Source organism: Centroberyx affinis, unplaced genomic scaffold (assembly GCF_046629955.1).
Source record: "Centroberyx affinis isolate AG114_WGS23_722 - 3 ecotype Tasmania unplaced genomic scaffold, CSIRO-AGI_Caff_v1 ptg006947l_1, whole genome shotgun sequence".
In the NCBI taxonomy this organism is placed as follows: domain Eukaryota; kingdom Metazoa; phylum Chordata; class Actinopteri; order Beryciformes; family Berycidae; genus Centroberyx; species Centroberyx affinis.
This window is the reverse complement of record NW_027283517.1, coordinates 1-14,398: the sequence shown is the minus strand read 5'-3', so window position 1 is coordinate 14,398 and position 14,398 is coordinate 1. Positions and strand designations below refer to the sequence as shown.

General features: G+C 40.0%; 1 protein-coding gene across 1 annotated transcript; it reads right to left on the bottom strand.

Moving 5' to 3' along the window:
- Nucleotides 1-252: 252 nt before the first annotated feature.
- On the bottom strand, nt 253-12,945 carry tmprss3a (transmembrane serine protease 3a; the record flags this gene model as incomplete). Its single annotated transcript, XM_071513280.1, has 8 exons — nt 253-297; nt 2,033-2,185; nt 3,492-3,634; nt 5,303-5,398; nt 7,777-7,946; nt 9,501-9,666; nt 10,644-10,690; nt 12,820-12,945. Coding segments are annotated over 8 exons (946 nt in total), but the record flags the coding sequence as incomplete, so codon positions are not given.
- Between the last annotated feature and the right edge of the window lie 1,453 nt (nt 12,946-14,398).

The window sequence follows — 14,398 nt, the reverse complement described above, 5'->3', positions numbered from 1 at the left end:
GGATCCGGTTTATTTCTCCATAGGGTTTTTATTAGTCAAAATCCTGAAACTTGGGCTTTTGCAGAGTTTTGAAGTGGTTTACTAACCCAGTAAACTCCTTTTTTGTCACTTACTCCAGCTTTTTTTTTTTTTTTCCTGTGTAACAAATGCTTGAACAGCCTGCCCCTTGCTGTCCAGTAATTACCAATCGATTTGCAGTATCATACACATTTGCAGTAAAACAATGTCTATTATAAAATAACTGTGGTTGGTTCAGTTGTCTGTGCTGAGTGTTGGAGGATTTTGAGCCTCTTCTCTCTGAAAGACAATAAAGAAATTGGACAATTTTAACAGAAGAACTGGGTGGCAAAAGCTGTTGTAGGGGAAATGACCCATGCTCTGGTGACTTGGGGCCTAATTTTGTTCACCATCTCTAATCTTTCTTAGAGTAATAATCTGTGACTTATTCATATAAATTCCCATTTTGCTACGCTTTCACCAAATGATATAACACAATGGTGACTGATAGTTTCATGGAGGATCTGAATTGATGAAGGTACAAAAAAAAAAAAATCTTAAGTGTAGCATTTAAGTAAGAAGAGAGCTAAAACTGTGGCACATTAAGCTCCTGCCAGCTGCTGTGCTGCAGGTTCCAGGCAGGAGGAGATGCAGCTGTCAGTCTGACATCACAGGACGGGCCCAGGAGCAGCTGGACCTCCACATTTAACAAAGCACATGGTATTCTTCTTCACATTTCCCCCAAAGTCTAGAGTTAAAAAAAGGGTTCCCCCCTTCAAGTCCACTACTGGGTCCAATAAAAAGTATTGAAATTAAAAAGACAATGAAAAAGGAGCAGAAAAGGACTAAATTGCCAAAATAATAACGTTCTATTCCACGACTACTACTGCTATTACTAGTATTACTACAACAACTACTACTAGTACTAACTCAACTCAACTTTATTTGTATAGCACCTTTCATACAAGCATGCAGCCCAAAGTGCTTCACATAGCAAATTTACAACAATAAAATGTAAAAAATAAATAAGAGTCAATAAAATAAAAATACACTAAAATAAACACCAGGGATAAAAGTAAAAACCAATGATTAGAACTTAAACACTAAGGCTATAACATTACTCCAAATTAAAACCCAGATTAAAAAGATAGGTCTTTACTTTCCTTTTAAAAACACAGAGAGAGCTTGCCATTCTAATATCCAGAGGCAGTGAGTTCCACAGTTTAGGGGCATAAAAACAGAAGGAGCTCTCACTGGGACTTTTATGGGACACATAAGGAAGATTTAAAAGAAAAGCGGTGGATGACCTTAGTGATCTGGCTGGAGCATAAAATGGAAGACCATCTCTGATGTAGGGAGGAGCAAGGTCATTTAAAGCTTTATAAACAAGTAAAAGAACTTTAAAATCAATTATAAAAGATCCAGGTAGCCAGTGCAGTGTCTTAAGCAGTGGGGTCATGTGATCCATTTTCTTTGTTTTGGTTAAGACTGGCTGCAGCATTCTGAACCAGCTGTAGTTTTCTTATAGACTTTTTAGGTAATCCAGTAAAAAGGGAATTACAGTAGTCTAAACAGCTAGTGATAAAAGCGTGAGTGAGTATTTCAGCATCTTTCTGATTTAAAAAAGGTCTGACTTTGGCGATATTCCTAAAATGAAAAAACTACTACCATTACGACTGTTTCTACTAGTACTACTACTACAGCTACCACCACTAATAATGCTACTACTAGTACTACTACTACTGGTACTACTACTACTTCTGTTGACACCCTTACAACAACTGCTACTACCATAGCTAGTAGTACTACCACTACAGCTGCTACTACTAGTACTAAGTACTAATGACTATTACCAATACTAGTACTACTATGACTAATACTACCACTACTGCTCCTACCATTACTAGATCTGCTAGACCTGCTATAATAAGCCATAATACCACCAATATTAATAACTATATATATTTGTTAAGCACTTGTTAGATGTACACAGTGCTGACATCATCAGGCTCCGCCTCCTCTCTCAGCCACTGACCTCCATCTGTTGGCGGATCCAGTTGAGCGACTGTGTGATGCGAGTGTAAACGCCCGGCTTGTTCCTCTCAGCACAGCCCATGCCCCAGCTGGTCGCCCCCACCAGCTTCCACACCGACGAGTCCTCACAGGCCAGGGGCCCGCCACTGTCCCCCTGAGGAGGCACACACACACACACACACACACACACACACAGGAGCTGAATATCTCTATCTCACTCACTGACTCACTCATTCTTACTTATTCCTTCACTCACTCACATATAGATGAAATACAAGTCCTTATTTCTGATTGGCTGATTCACATTCAAAGTACACTCATCTTTGCATAACAGCTAATTTAAACATTAATTTGCTGTATCATACCGACACTTTTGTGTCGCACAGCAAGTTCTTTGTGTAGCTGCTAATGCACAGCGAGCTGGTCATAAACACAAAATATCCTCTGACAGGATGAATCAAGACCCTGACAAATTATTTTGCAATTATCCTACTTATTATATGGCTTCTTACCAGTGGTGGAAAGTAACTAAGTACATTTACTCAAGTACTGTACTTAAGTACAATTTTGAGATATTGTACTTTACTTGAGTATTTCCATTTGATGCTACTTTATACTTCCACTCCACTACATTTCAGAGGGAAATATTGTACTTTTTACTCCACTACATTTATTTGACAGCTTTAGTTACTTTTCAGATGGAGATTTGACACAATGGGTAATATAACAAGCTTTTAAAATACAACACATTGTTACAGATGAAACCAGTGGTTTCCAACCTTTTTGGCTTTTGACGTCTTCCAAAAAGCAGTGTGTAGTCGGGTCACATTTCAGATGTCTATGAGTTGTTAACAGCTCCACCAAATAGTGATTTTTCCCTCTAAACCTCACATGGTTTCATTCCAATAAATGTTCAAATGATCCAATATTTCAGCAAAAATCAAAGATTAGAGAAAAAGTCCAAAAACTGAAAACAGATTTGTGTATCAGAACTTTGTTTTTTCTTCTTTCCTCTCCCATTAATCATCTCACGACCCCTCAGATTTATCCGGTGACCCTTTGGAGGGGCCCGACCCCTAGGTTGGGAACCACTGGACTAAACCAGCTAACTGTATATAAAGTAGTTCAAACTAGCTCCACCTCCAGACCAGCAGCTACAACAGTAACATGCTGCTTACACACTGATGCTTCAGTATTAATAATCTAATGATGTCATATATAATAAAATATCAGTCAGAGGGACCAAACCTATGTACATATGTCTTGATTGATTTTAAATACAAGGAAATATTATAAATCAATCAAGATATCTTTTTAAGTGCAGATTTCCTTTTTTGTTTTATTTATAAAAGAAACAAGCCTTGAGAGATGGTGCTTCATGATGACTCCTGCCTCAGAGCGCCTCCTAGCTGTAGCGTTTGTGGTTTATCGGCTAAATCTACGCGGTGTCCCGGCCGTACCTGGCAGGAGTCGGTTCCTCCCTCCAGGTATCCGGCGCAGATCATCCAGGGGGAGATGTAGCCCTGGTAAACCCCCGGCTGGCTGCAGGCCTCGGTGGAGATGAGCGGCACGCGGGCCGAGTGCAGAGACACACTGCCCTCTCCTGGGGAAACAGGTTAGGGGGGGGGGGGGGGAACAGGGCTCAGCTGAGGGCCGGGACAGCAAATCCATTGGAGAGCGATGAAATGACTACAAACCCACTGTGGTCTCCCCGCGCAGGTTAATAATGATAATATTGATAATAATAAAAATAATAATAATTACGGAGCACCTAAAGTCCCAAAAAGTGATATTTTTTTTATCTTGCGCGCACAAGATAAAAAAAAATAGCACCTTTCGCGACTTTAGGGGCTTCGTAAATAATAATAATAATAATAAACTTTATTTATACAGCACTTTTCAAAACAAAGTTACAAAGTGCTTTACATGGTTGCACCAGGATTCAAATATTTCAGGACTGAGGCAAATAAAGTCAGGCAATTAAAATAATACAGAAATAAAATGGAATAGAATAAAAAACCCCAACAATAGAGACAATAATAATAATAATAATAAAACAAATAAGACAGATAAGATAATAAAACAGATAAGACATGTTGGCAATAAAACGGTGGGCTAGAATTAATAAAAGGCTTTTTTAAAAAGATATGAGAAGCGATTTAAAAGATGTCACTGATTCTGCAAGCCTCAGATCCTCTGGCAGGATCCTTGAAGTCAGATTGAAGCATAAGGACGGTTTCTCTAGGAAATCACAGTCGCTCTACTTCTTGATTGTTGTAATTGCTAATGTCTGTTTCTGTCTCTAAAGACTCTCTCTCTTCTTCAGGCTTTTTTGCCATCTTGTATGAAATAACTACAGTATTTAAACTTCCCTCTGTGACAGTTGCCTTTTTGTTTTATTTCCTTTTGTAAAGCACTTTGTAACTCTTGTTTCGAAAAGTGCTACATAAGTAAAGTCTTACTTACGCACAGTTAGGCCTACTAGTTGCCATAGCAACAAATTAATAATAGTAATTAGAGTGGTCTAACCTGAGAATCTAAGACCAAGCTTTAGACTAAGTTTGCCACTGTGCTGTTTAGGGCTGAACAATTAATCCAAATTTTATCAAAATCGCAATATGGCCTACTGCAATTTTCAAATCGCAGGAGGCGCAATATTTGTTAAAGGTGAAATGTGTCAAAATAGCATTTTAAATGAAATATTGTGGTGCTGCAGAGATGTCCTGGCCTACACATCATATTCTACAGACTTAAGAAAACATCTTTGTTTGGTACAGATCCCCGCAAAAATCACACCATAATCATTTTAATACGTTTTTCAATGAAAATGAGAATAATGATGCAAAAATGATCATTCCCTCTAATATCGCAAATCATATCGCAATTGCAATATCAGTCAAAATAATCGCAATTAGATATTTTTTCACAATCGTTCAGCCCTAGTGCTGTTCTGTAGCTGACCCTGACCTTTGACCTCGCTGTGGAGAAGTATTTCCTCACAGGGATCAATAGAGTCTCTAAAATGTTATTATTACATTCCCATCATTAGTCTCTCCAGGCTCATGAAAACATACTCACACCTGCCACTCAGACTCAGGAACCCCCGAGAACCAAGACCTGTTTTCCTGTTAAAAATCCCTGCTGATGGTCTGCAGCCTGCTCACTGAACACTGAGCTGCTGCACCTTACATAAACAGACCATCTGCTATCCGAAACCTCTCCTCCATCATTTCTCTCCTCCTGGTTCTCTGGTTTCCTTGGTCAGTCTCACCTCCGTCTTCTGTCGCGCCCCATCCTGAGATCCAGCACATCCTTCCCTCCTCAAACTTCTCCCCGAAGTTCGGCAGGCAGATCGGCTCCACGAAGCCTACAGAGGAGGATTTACATGAACTACATTTCCCAGAGAGACAGGCATGTGCAACAGCAAGGGCAGTGACCAGCATTATCAATACAATGATGAAACTGTTGGGTAACAAGGTGCAAATGTACGGAAGCGTAATGCATTCACTTGAGAAAAAAATAAATTGCCCTGTTTTTCTGAATTAACGAGATAATTATCTCAGAATTCTGAAAAAAGTTTTCATGAAAAAAAAAAAAAATTCTGCTCTGTTTTTCTGAATTAACGAGATAATTATCTCAGAATTCTGAAAAATGTTTTCATGGAAAAAAAAAAATCTGCTCTGTTTTTCTGTTTAGTTTAATCCAGGTTTGTTTGTAAAAAGCAAAATAAAACTGGATTAAACTAAAAAACAGAGCAGAATTATTTTCTTTCCATGAAAACTTTTCTCAGAATTCTAAGATAATTATCTCGTTAATTCAGAAAAACAGGGCATATCTTTTTTTCTCATGTGAATGCATTATGCTTCCGTACAAATGTATTATAATAATGACAACAACAGACTTATTCCACCGACAAAATGAAATATTGTCCGACTGTAAAATAAAACTGAAGTCATCTGTCCATTTTGCTAAAAATAAACTACCTGAACCTCTTGAATACATTCTTAAACAATACAGCTGATTCCATCTATTTTAGTTAATGAGTTTTACTTTCACATCAATAATTCTTTTGTCCAAGCAAGTGCCACTGTTTCCACATGGTGCATATTTCATTTTGTATTGTTCAGTTCTACGGGTTACACAACCACACAGCGTCAGGTCAGTGACTCCACACGTACAAACAACTCTGTTTGATAAGATGAAAGGTGCAGAAGTGAGAAAGGTGGAGAGAGAAAGAGAGAGAGAGAGAGAGAGAGAGAGAGAGGCTCGGACTTCGGACAAACGATACTCATAATGACACTTCGCTGTCAGAGACCAAGAAACCTGAGAGAGGACAACCCACTTCACAGGAGAGAGGGAGGGAGAGAGAGAGAGAGAGAGAGGATAATGGAAGACTGGTAGAGGAGTATCTGATAGCAAAACAAGGAAACAGCAACATGTCCCTAACAATTTTTTTTTAAAACTTCACTTGAAGCAGTACCTGCTCCTCAATGAGTTGAGAAAACTCTACAGCCCTTGGGTTTATGAAACGGTTTCAAAAGCAGTTGGATGAACTCTCAAACCACAACACTTCAATACTGTCTGTTTGAATGTGTGCCAAATGAATTTCCCAAATACTGTATTCCCAAAGTTTAATCCTCTTCCCATTTCACCGTCCATTCCATGCTGAACATTGGGTTTGAGGATTTCAATTCATTTGGATTCATCAGGATTTCAATTCATGTGAGTATGTGACTCAAGTTCAGCTGGCAAACTTTCCCTAGATGAATAAAGGGTAAAAAAAAAAAAAAAAAAAATCCAACCTGATCTCATACAAATACGTGAAATGAACACGACATGAATGAAATGAATACTCTCCAGTTCAGAAGTAACTGATGTTACAGCAGCATCTAGGCTAGCCTCTTTAGGAGCCGCCGTTGTCGTGAAGGAACAGTCGCTTCTCGCTGTCGTCACACCTAAGCCCCGCCCCCAGCTGCCCTCACAGGACGCTGATCGGTCCGCACCGCTGTGGTTCGGGCGAGTAGCATGTTCCTGCAATACCGGAGGCTGCAGTTTCAGGACCGCAGTTCTAGGACCGCAGTTCTAGGACCCTAGTTTTTTTTAAGTTTCTCGCGCCAGCGCCACCTAGCGAATTGGATAGCCAAGGACCGCAGAAGATGGACGACAATCAGAGTGTGAGTACTGAATGTGAATCATGCAACTCTTAGCAACCAAGTTGAATTGCAAGACAGAAAGTAGTATTTGGGTGGAATAAACCTTTAAAACTAAGTTGTTATACATAAAGTAGTATTTGGGTGGAATAAACCTTTAAAACGGTAAGTCGTCATACATAAAGTAGTATTTGGGTGGAATAAACCTTTAAAACTAAGTTGTTATACATAAAGTAGTATTTGGGTGGAATAAACCTTTAAAACTAGACTAAGTCGTTAGACGAAGTATGCGGTCCTAAGACTGCGGTCCTGAAACTGCAGCCTCCTGTACTTGCGGTCATCCAATTCGCGCGAAAAACTAGGGTCCTACAACTGCGGTCCTACAACTGCGGTCCTACAACTGCGGTCCTGAAACTGCAGCCTCCGGTACTGCAGGAACATAGTATAGGTTCGGGCCACAAACGCAGAACCTGAAGCCTGGCGAGACGGATTCTCGCGTGATCGTGATCTCGCGAATCCGGCTGCCTTCGCGAGGTCATAAACCTGCGCTTCAGAGTTCGTGCTCGTTTCCCCAACTCTCCCCAAAAAGCCGTACCGTTGAAACGGAGCGGCTCGGCCAGCTTCATCAGAGCGATGTCGTGGTCCAGGCCTTTGGGCCGGTAGCGGGCGTGGTAGATGATCTGCTCCACGGCCAGAGACTGGGCTCCGTTCACCGGCTGCTCCGTCAGACCGACGTGCACCGCCCACTGAGTCGGGACAGCAAACCTGAGGACGGACCAGGAGGAGGAGGAGGAGGAGGAGGAGGAGGAGGAGGAGAGTGTATGAGAGTTTGAGTTTCATAATATCCAGTAGAGCTTCTCCACCAACATGGCTGACGTAGTTCCGCAGGATATAGATCGGTTCTCACCATTGCCAGCAATATTAAAAAAGCAAACTTATTTAGTGTTTCAACTTATCTTTCTGTTTCTGTTATCAGACGGCTGCAACGCTATAAAAAAAGTTAAAGGGATTGGATCGAGGGCCACAAAATGCGAACAGCACAGAAATTAGCGTTAGCCTCGGTTAGCATCGCGTGACCCTCGATCAAATCACTTTTTGATCGGCAATGGTGAGAACCGATCTATATCCTATGGAAGTGCATCAGCCGTGTTTTTTTTTAACTTTATTTTAGGCATTTTTATGCTTTATTGATAGCGACAGTGTGAGAGAGAGAGACAGGAAGGTATGGAAGAGAGAGAGAGGAGGACATGCAGCAAAGGACCACAGGCCGGATTCGAACCCGGGTCGCTGCAGGAAGGACTGAGCCATGTTGTTCACTTTGTTACATGTTTGTATTTGGTTTGCTGAGATTCACACTGCCCAATTAATTATAGGCCGAGCAGATTTGTGTGTGTGTGTGTGTGTGTGTCAGGGGTGTGTCTAGGGGGCTGGCCAGGCCCTGAAATCTGATTGGCCACCCCAGGTGCCACCCCAAAATCCTGAGTTATGACTGGCTGATGGCCATGTTAGAGGTGGGACCATCAAGCCAGTTAATTTCTTTTTCCAAAACTACGCTCCTTGAGTTCCAAGAAACACGCCAAGGGGAGCAAAGAGAAAACCAAATTAGGGATCAATGTGATAAAAACACTATGTCTGACCAAACGAATGCAGCACACACCTGAAGATAAAGACCAAGAAGTAATGTTAGTAGCATACATTTTTTTACATGCATACAGTTGACAGTGATGCCTGATAATTCTGGTTGTTTTCAACCTGGGCCTTGTATGGAAGAGGATTAGGGCCACATGTGAAAAATGTATTTAAATTCTGAGATTAATCTCAGATTTCTCAGAATAAAGTCAGAATTCTGAGTTTAAAGTCGGAATTCTGACTCTGAATTCTGAATTCTGACCTGGGACCTGCCTACATCCTTCCTAAGTGCCGTGTTCAGTGCCACCTGTGCCCCTCCTCGGCCACCCCTGTCAAAATGGCCTGGACACACCACTGGTGTGTGTGTGCTTCATGTCTCTGTAAGGTTAGCTCATCATGATGGACTTGAAACAGCCTTTCTCTCTTTTCTTGTTGCCAGGCAACTTGGCCAGGCAACTGCACTAGGCAACTCCAAGTGGCAACAAGAAGTAACAGTTGGAAAGATTTGAACTTCAATTTCCAGAAACCCTGTTAGGTGACGTCAGCAAACTGTTTTACCAACCGGCCGGTCTGTGAAACCAGAGCGTTCTTTCTCTGCTGCTGCTCAGGAGACAGTTTGGATTTCACTCTGAAGTTTGGATTCGTCACTTCCTGGAATTGTGTGTGTGTGTGTGTGTGTGTGTGACTCACCCATACACACAGTGTGCAGCGGTGAGGATCCAGCGGGAGGAGACGATGGAGCCTCCACACAGGTGCTCGCTCCTGAAGTGGAGGCTGGCCTGCCAGGGGAACTGACCCGGCCGGGACACGTTCCCCCCGACGATACGAGTGCGGTACTGCGGCCGCGAGCCACACTCTGAGGGCGGAGGCACACGGGGTCAAAGGTCACCACATGTACGTATGTCTGTGCACAAGGCATAGACACACAGACACACAGACACAATGCATACACACTAGGGTTATTTAGGCCAGTGGTTCTCAACCTTTTTCATATCAAGGACCCTAATTTAGTCCACATTAGGGCCACGGACCCCCATTTGATGAGATTTTGTCTCTCGGACCCAAATCTGAGAATATTTTTTATTGTCAGATATGATTTTGTATAGAATTCCATGACTATCTGTACTGTAGGTAGAGAGATAACAGAGAAACTATGATCAAAATAGTCATTCTAAAATGACAAAATAATGAAGTTTAACAATTCATAAATTTGCTGGGGACCCCCTGGAATGCCCTCAAGGACCCCTGGTGGTCCCCGGACCCCACGTTGAGAACCACTGATTTAGGCCGATATTGGCGCTTTAGAGGCTTTTAGAGGCTCCTTCCTGATCACAGCGACATAAAAACAGTCTATAAAACCTGAAATTGTATTTTCTTTGCATGTTTTATTTACTCATTTGTTAATTCTTTATTTAACGGCCTCGCTTATCCCAGATTTGACTCATTCACTAAGTGTGGTGGGTTCACTCTACCATAAAGAGCTTCTGACACTAAAATAATTTCATCAGTCTGGGTTTCAGTGGAGAGTTTTAGTGTCCCAGGATGGTCCAAATGCTTTTTCAGAGGCTTTTCCACCCTGATGAGAAGACAATTCTGGGAGAAACACAGAGTCCTTCTAATTTTTGGCATGAAAATGGTCAGATTTCAATGAATATCTGCTATCGGCAGCTTCAATCCAAAAGTTATCGGTATCAGTCTTCAAAATCCATATCAGTCGAACCCAAATACCTACAGACACAACAAACACACAGGTAACACACACAACCCACTTAAATCCCACTTAAATCTTAACAGAAAAAACGTGAAAATTCAGTGTGAAGTGTGTTTCCTCACCCAGGCATTTGAGCGCCGTCACTTTCCCTGAGCTGCACTGAGTCTTACTGAGGAGAGACAGAAGACAGAAGACAGAAGACACGAGTAGAATCAGAGAGAGAGAAACCCAGCAAACACAGAGGAGTACTAGATGATAAGAAGGCAAAGGCCGTAACTTTGAAGAAGACTGGAGGAATAATTGACTGGTTTGGGATTTGTCTGTACAGAATCATTTCAAACACATTATTAAAAAAAAACAACTTGTATTTTCAAGGAACTGTAAGAACTGATCTTATTTTCAGACTGAGCTTGATTGGGCTTCATTCTTAACTTTCAATTCAAATAAAAAAAGGTAAAGAAATGTTCCAAATGAGTTCCAAAATATCTTTCTCAAGTAGAAGTAACCCTCGAGTCTCTTCTACATTCCATCAAGAGCCTCAGGTCTTCTACTGCTGGTGTGTTATAAGTACAAAACCCCACTCAAAAGAAGACTGGGGATGCAGCCTTTTTTAACTCTGCTCCTAAACTGTGGAACACCCTGCCAAAGAATATTAGAGAGGCTCTGTAAGCATTTTCAAACCACTGCTAAAAACTTCTCTTTTCAGCTTAGCTTTTAAACAGCCTTCATTTTAACTGTTTCTGTTCAGGATCCCGACAGAGCTGACACGGGCAAGTACCAATTTTCATTGGTCTTGTCCGGGTAATGCTTACTCGCACATGAGTGAACATGTGGGGGGGGACAGAGCTTTACCCTGTATGATCCTCATCCATCTGTGGATGGTGAGGTTTTTGACCAAGAGGAGAATCTATGATTCTCGTCTGCCTTAGGCAGTGAGATCTGACGTAAAAATCAGATCAAGAGTAGAATCAGGAAGGACAGGGGAAAAGAAAATTACATATGAAAAAACATATGGGTTCACTCACAATGTGCGTCTAAAAGTGGGAGTATTGTGTATGGTGTGTTCTTTTTTCTTTCTATTTTACTTGATTTGATTCTTTTAATGCAGTGCATTTTGCTTGTTCTTTTATATGAATTTTATCTTTTTATCTGTCTTTTATCTGCCTTCTATTGATGTAAAGCCCTTTGAGCTGCATATTGTGTAAGAAAAGTGCTATACACATAAAGGTTATTACTATTATTATTATTATTATTATTATTATTATTATTATTACTATTATTATTAAGTATGTCACCTTGCTGATATTTTACTTAAGTAGAAGTAAAGGTACTGGTGTAAAAATGAAGTAAAAATAGAAAGAGTCTCATGTAAAATGTCTTCAGAGTGAAAGTTCCTGAGTTCCTCTTTAGAACAGAGAACGTTGTCAGCTGTGATCTTTTCCATGTGATTCCACCAGGAGGAGAGGACAGAGGTCAGACTAGATTCTTTTAATTGGAATACTAAGAAATTACAAAATCAAGTGCACAAATAAAGTGCAATCAGATTACTCTTTTCTCTACGAATGGCTCCAGAATTTGTAGCGAAGTACAGTACTTCAGCAAAAACATACTTAAGTAAAAGTAAAATTGCTGACTCTAAGAAATACTAAAAGTACAAGTACACAATAAAGCTACTCAATTACAGTAAAGTGAGTAAATGTAATTAGTTACTTCCACCCTTGGTGTTTGTCCAACAGGGAGAAGAAAGTTGCAGAAAGTTGTTCTATTCTATTCTATTCTATTCTATTCTATTCTATTCTATTCTATTCTAATCTATTCTATTGTGTTCTATTTGGAACCTATGCAAGGGCAAGGAAGAAGAAAACAGCTTACACTTCTGTTAGGAATGACAAATTGTATGCTTTTCTTCTGTTATATTTCATTTTATTCTGTCCTATTCTGTTACATTGGATTCTATTCTCTTCTATTCTATCCTGTCCTATTCTATTTTATTTTATTGTCCTGTCCTATTATATTCTATCCTGTCCTATTCTATTTGATTGTCCTTTCCTATTCTATTTGACTCTAAGAAATACTCCAAAAAAAGTACAAGTACACAATAAAGCTACTCAATTAGAGTAAAGTGATTAAATGTAATTAGTTACTTCCACCCTTGGTGTTTGTCCAGCAGAACTGACCCTGGTCCAGCTGAAAGGCCCCACTCTCTCACTCTGCCCCGCGGCTCACTGAGGCTCAGCGGCAGTTAGTTCACACACTTCTCTCCACTCATTCAGATGGGAAATGCGGCTCTGCCTTCACCTGAGGTTTGTGGCGTTGTGGATCTTAATGATCTGCGTTCCGCTCTGGCTCAGGTTGATGGACACCAGGTTGTTCTGGAAGTCCTGCTCTATGGAGGACAGGGGCAGCGAGCGCGACTCCACATACCTGACACACACACACACACACACACACACACAGAGCAAGGGAGAAGTAACATAGAGATAATCAGGGTTCCCACTCTTTTAAAGAAATCATTTTCCAGGAGTTTTTCTTGACAATACAGGACAGCACTTGCTCACAAACGGTCATATAATTTACCGGTAGGCCCAGTATTGACACATTTAACCCCAGTTTTATTCCTTCTTTTTTAATGATGCAGGGTTCATGATCTAGTGTCTCAGGTTCATTACAGGTGACGGCTACACCCATCACTGCTAACTGTATTGTACAGTTACAATACTCTCTCCAAACACTGGCTTATACTCCAGGTCTCATATGAACTTCAAACTTGGACAAAAACTGACTATGTTCTACCTCTGTAACAATTTCAAAATGTGATAAAGTAGTAAATCACAGCATAATGTACACTGTAAGGTGTGTGTTATTGTCAAAGCATTGTTTAACAGGTGGTATTGTAATGAGTTGTTACATGCACCCCTAGTAGCCTATAACTGTATTGATGTAGATAAAATAAAATTAAAATAAAAGAATAAAATATTAATTTCAGTTTAAGTTAAATTTACTTTTGTCAAACAGATGACCACTGACATGAAGCGATCTGAGTGAGGGGCTAAAATACAATAAAAACTTTCCAGGACAACATAGATTATTTCCAGGATATTTGGTCATTTTAATCAATTTCCAGGTGTTTCCATGACTGGAAAACTAGTCTCTAAATTTCCAGGTTTTCCAGGTTTTCCAGGACGCATGGGAACCCTGGATAATGATAATGTCAATGCTATGAAGAGTTTAACCTAATAATGATGTGTAAAAACAACTTCTGGGCTATGAGACTGACTTGTGGCTAGGAGTAGAGAGTAGAAAATGAAAATGTATTTATATGAAAATAATAAGTATTATTAAATTAAGTATTATTGGTAACACTTTACTGGAAGTTGTCCGCATGAGGCATTATAAGGCATCATAAGCACATTATAGGCAGATGGTGAGTGCTAATAGTGATAGTGATAATTATGAGTGTGATATCATAAGGACAATATGCAAAATAATTCATGCATACAGTCATTAACTTGACTGTAATTTACTGTTGATTATACAGTAAATTACATGATATTAATAATAATAATCAGTGTAAAAAAGTAGTGCATGTAGTGGAGAAAACAAATAGTCTGACCATCTAATGAATAAAATAAGCTTTGAATATAGTTCTATTCAGTAACATTATTATTATTAATATTATAAATGTTACACTTCTCCTGAAGTGCATTGTGATGCATTACAAGAAGATTAGAAGCCGATTACAGGTATAGATAAACTTTTCTTACAATATAATCATCAGTAAATGACATTCAAGTTAATGAGTGTATGCATGAATTGTTTTGCATATTGTCCTTATGATATCACACTCATAATTATCACTATCACTATTAGTACTCAC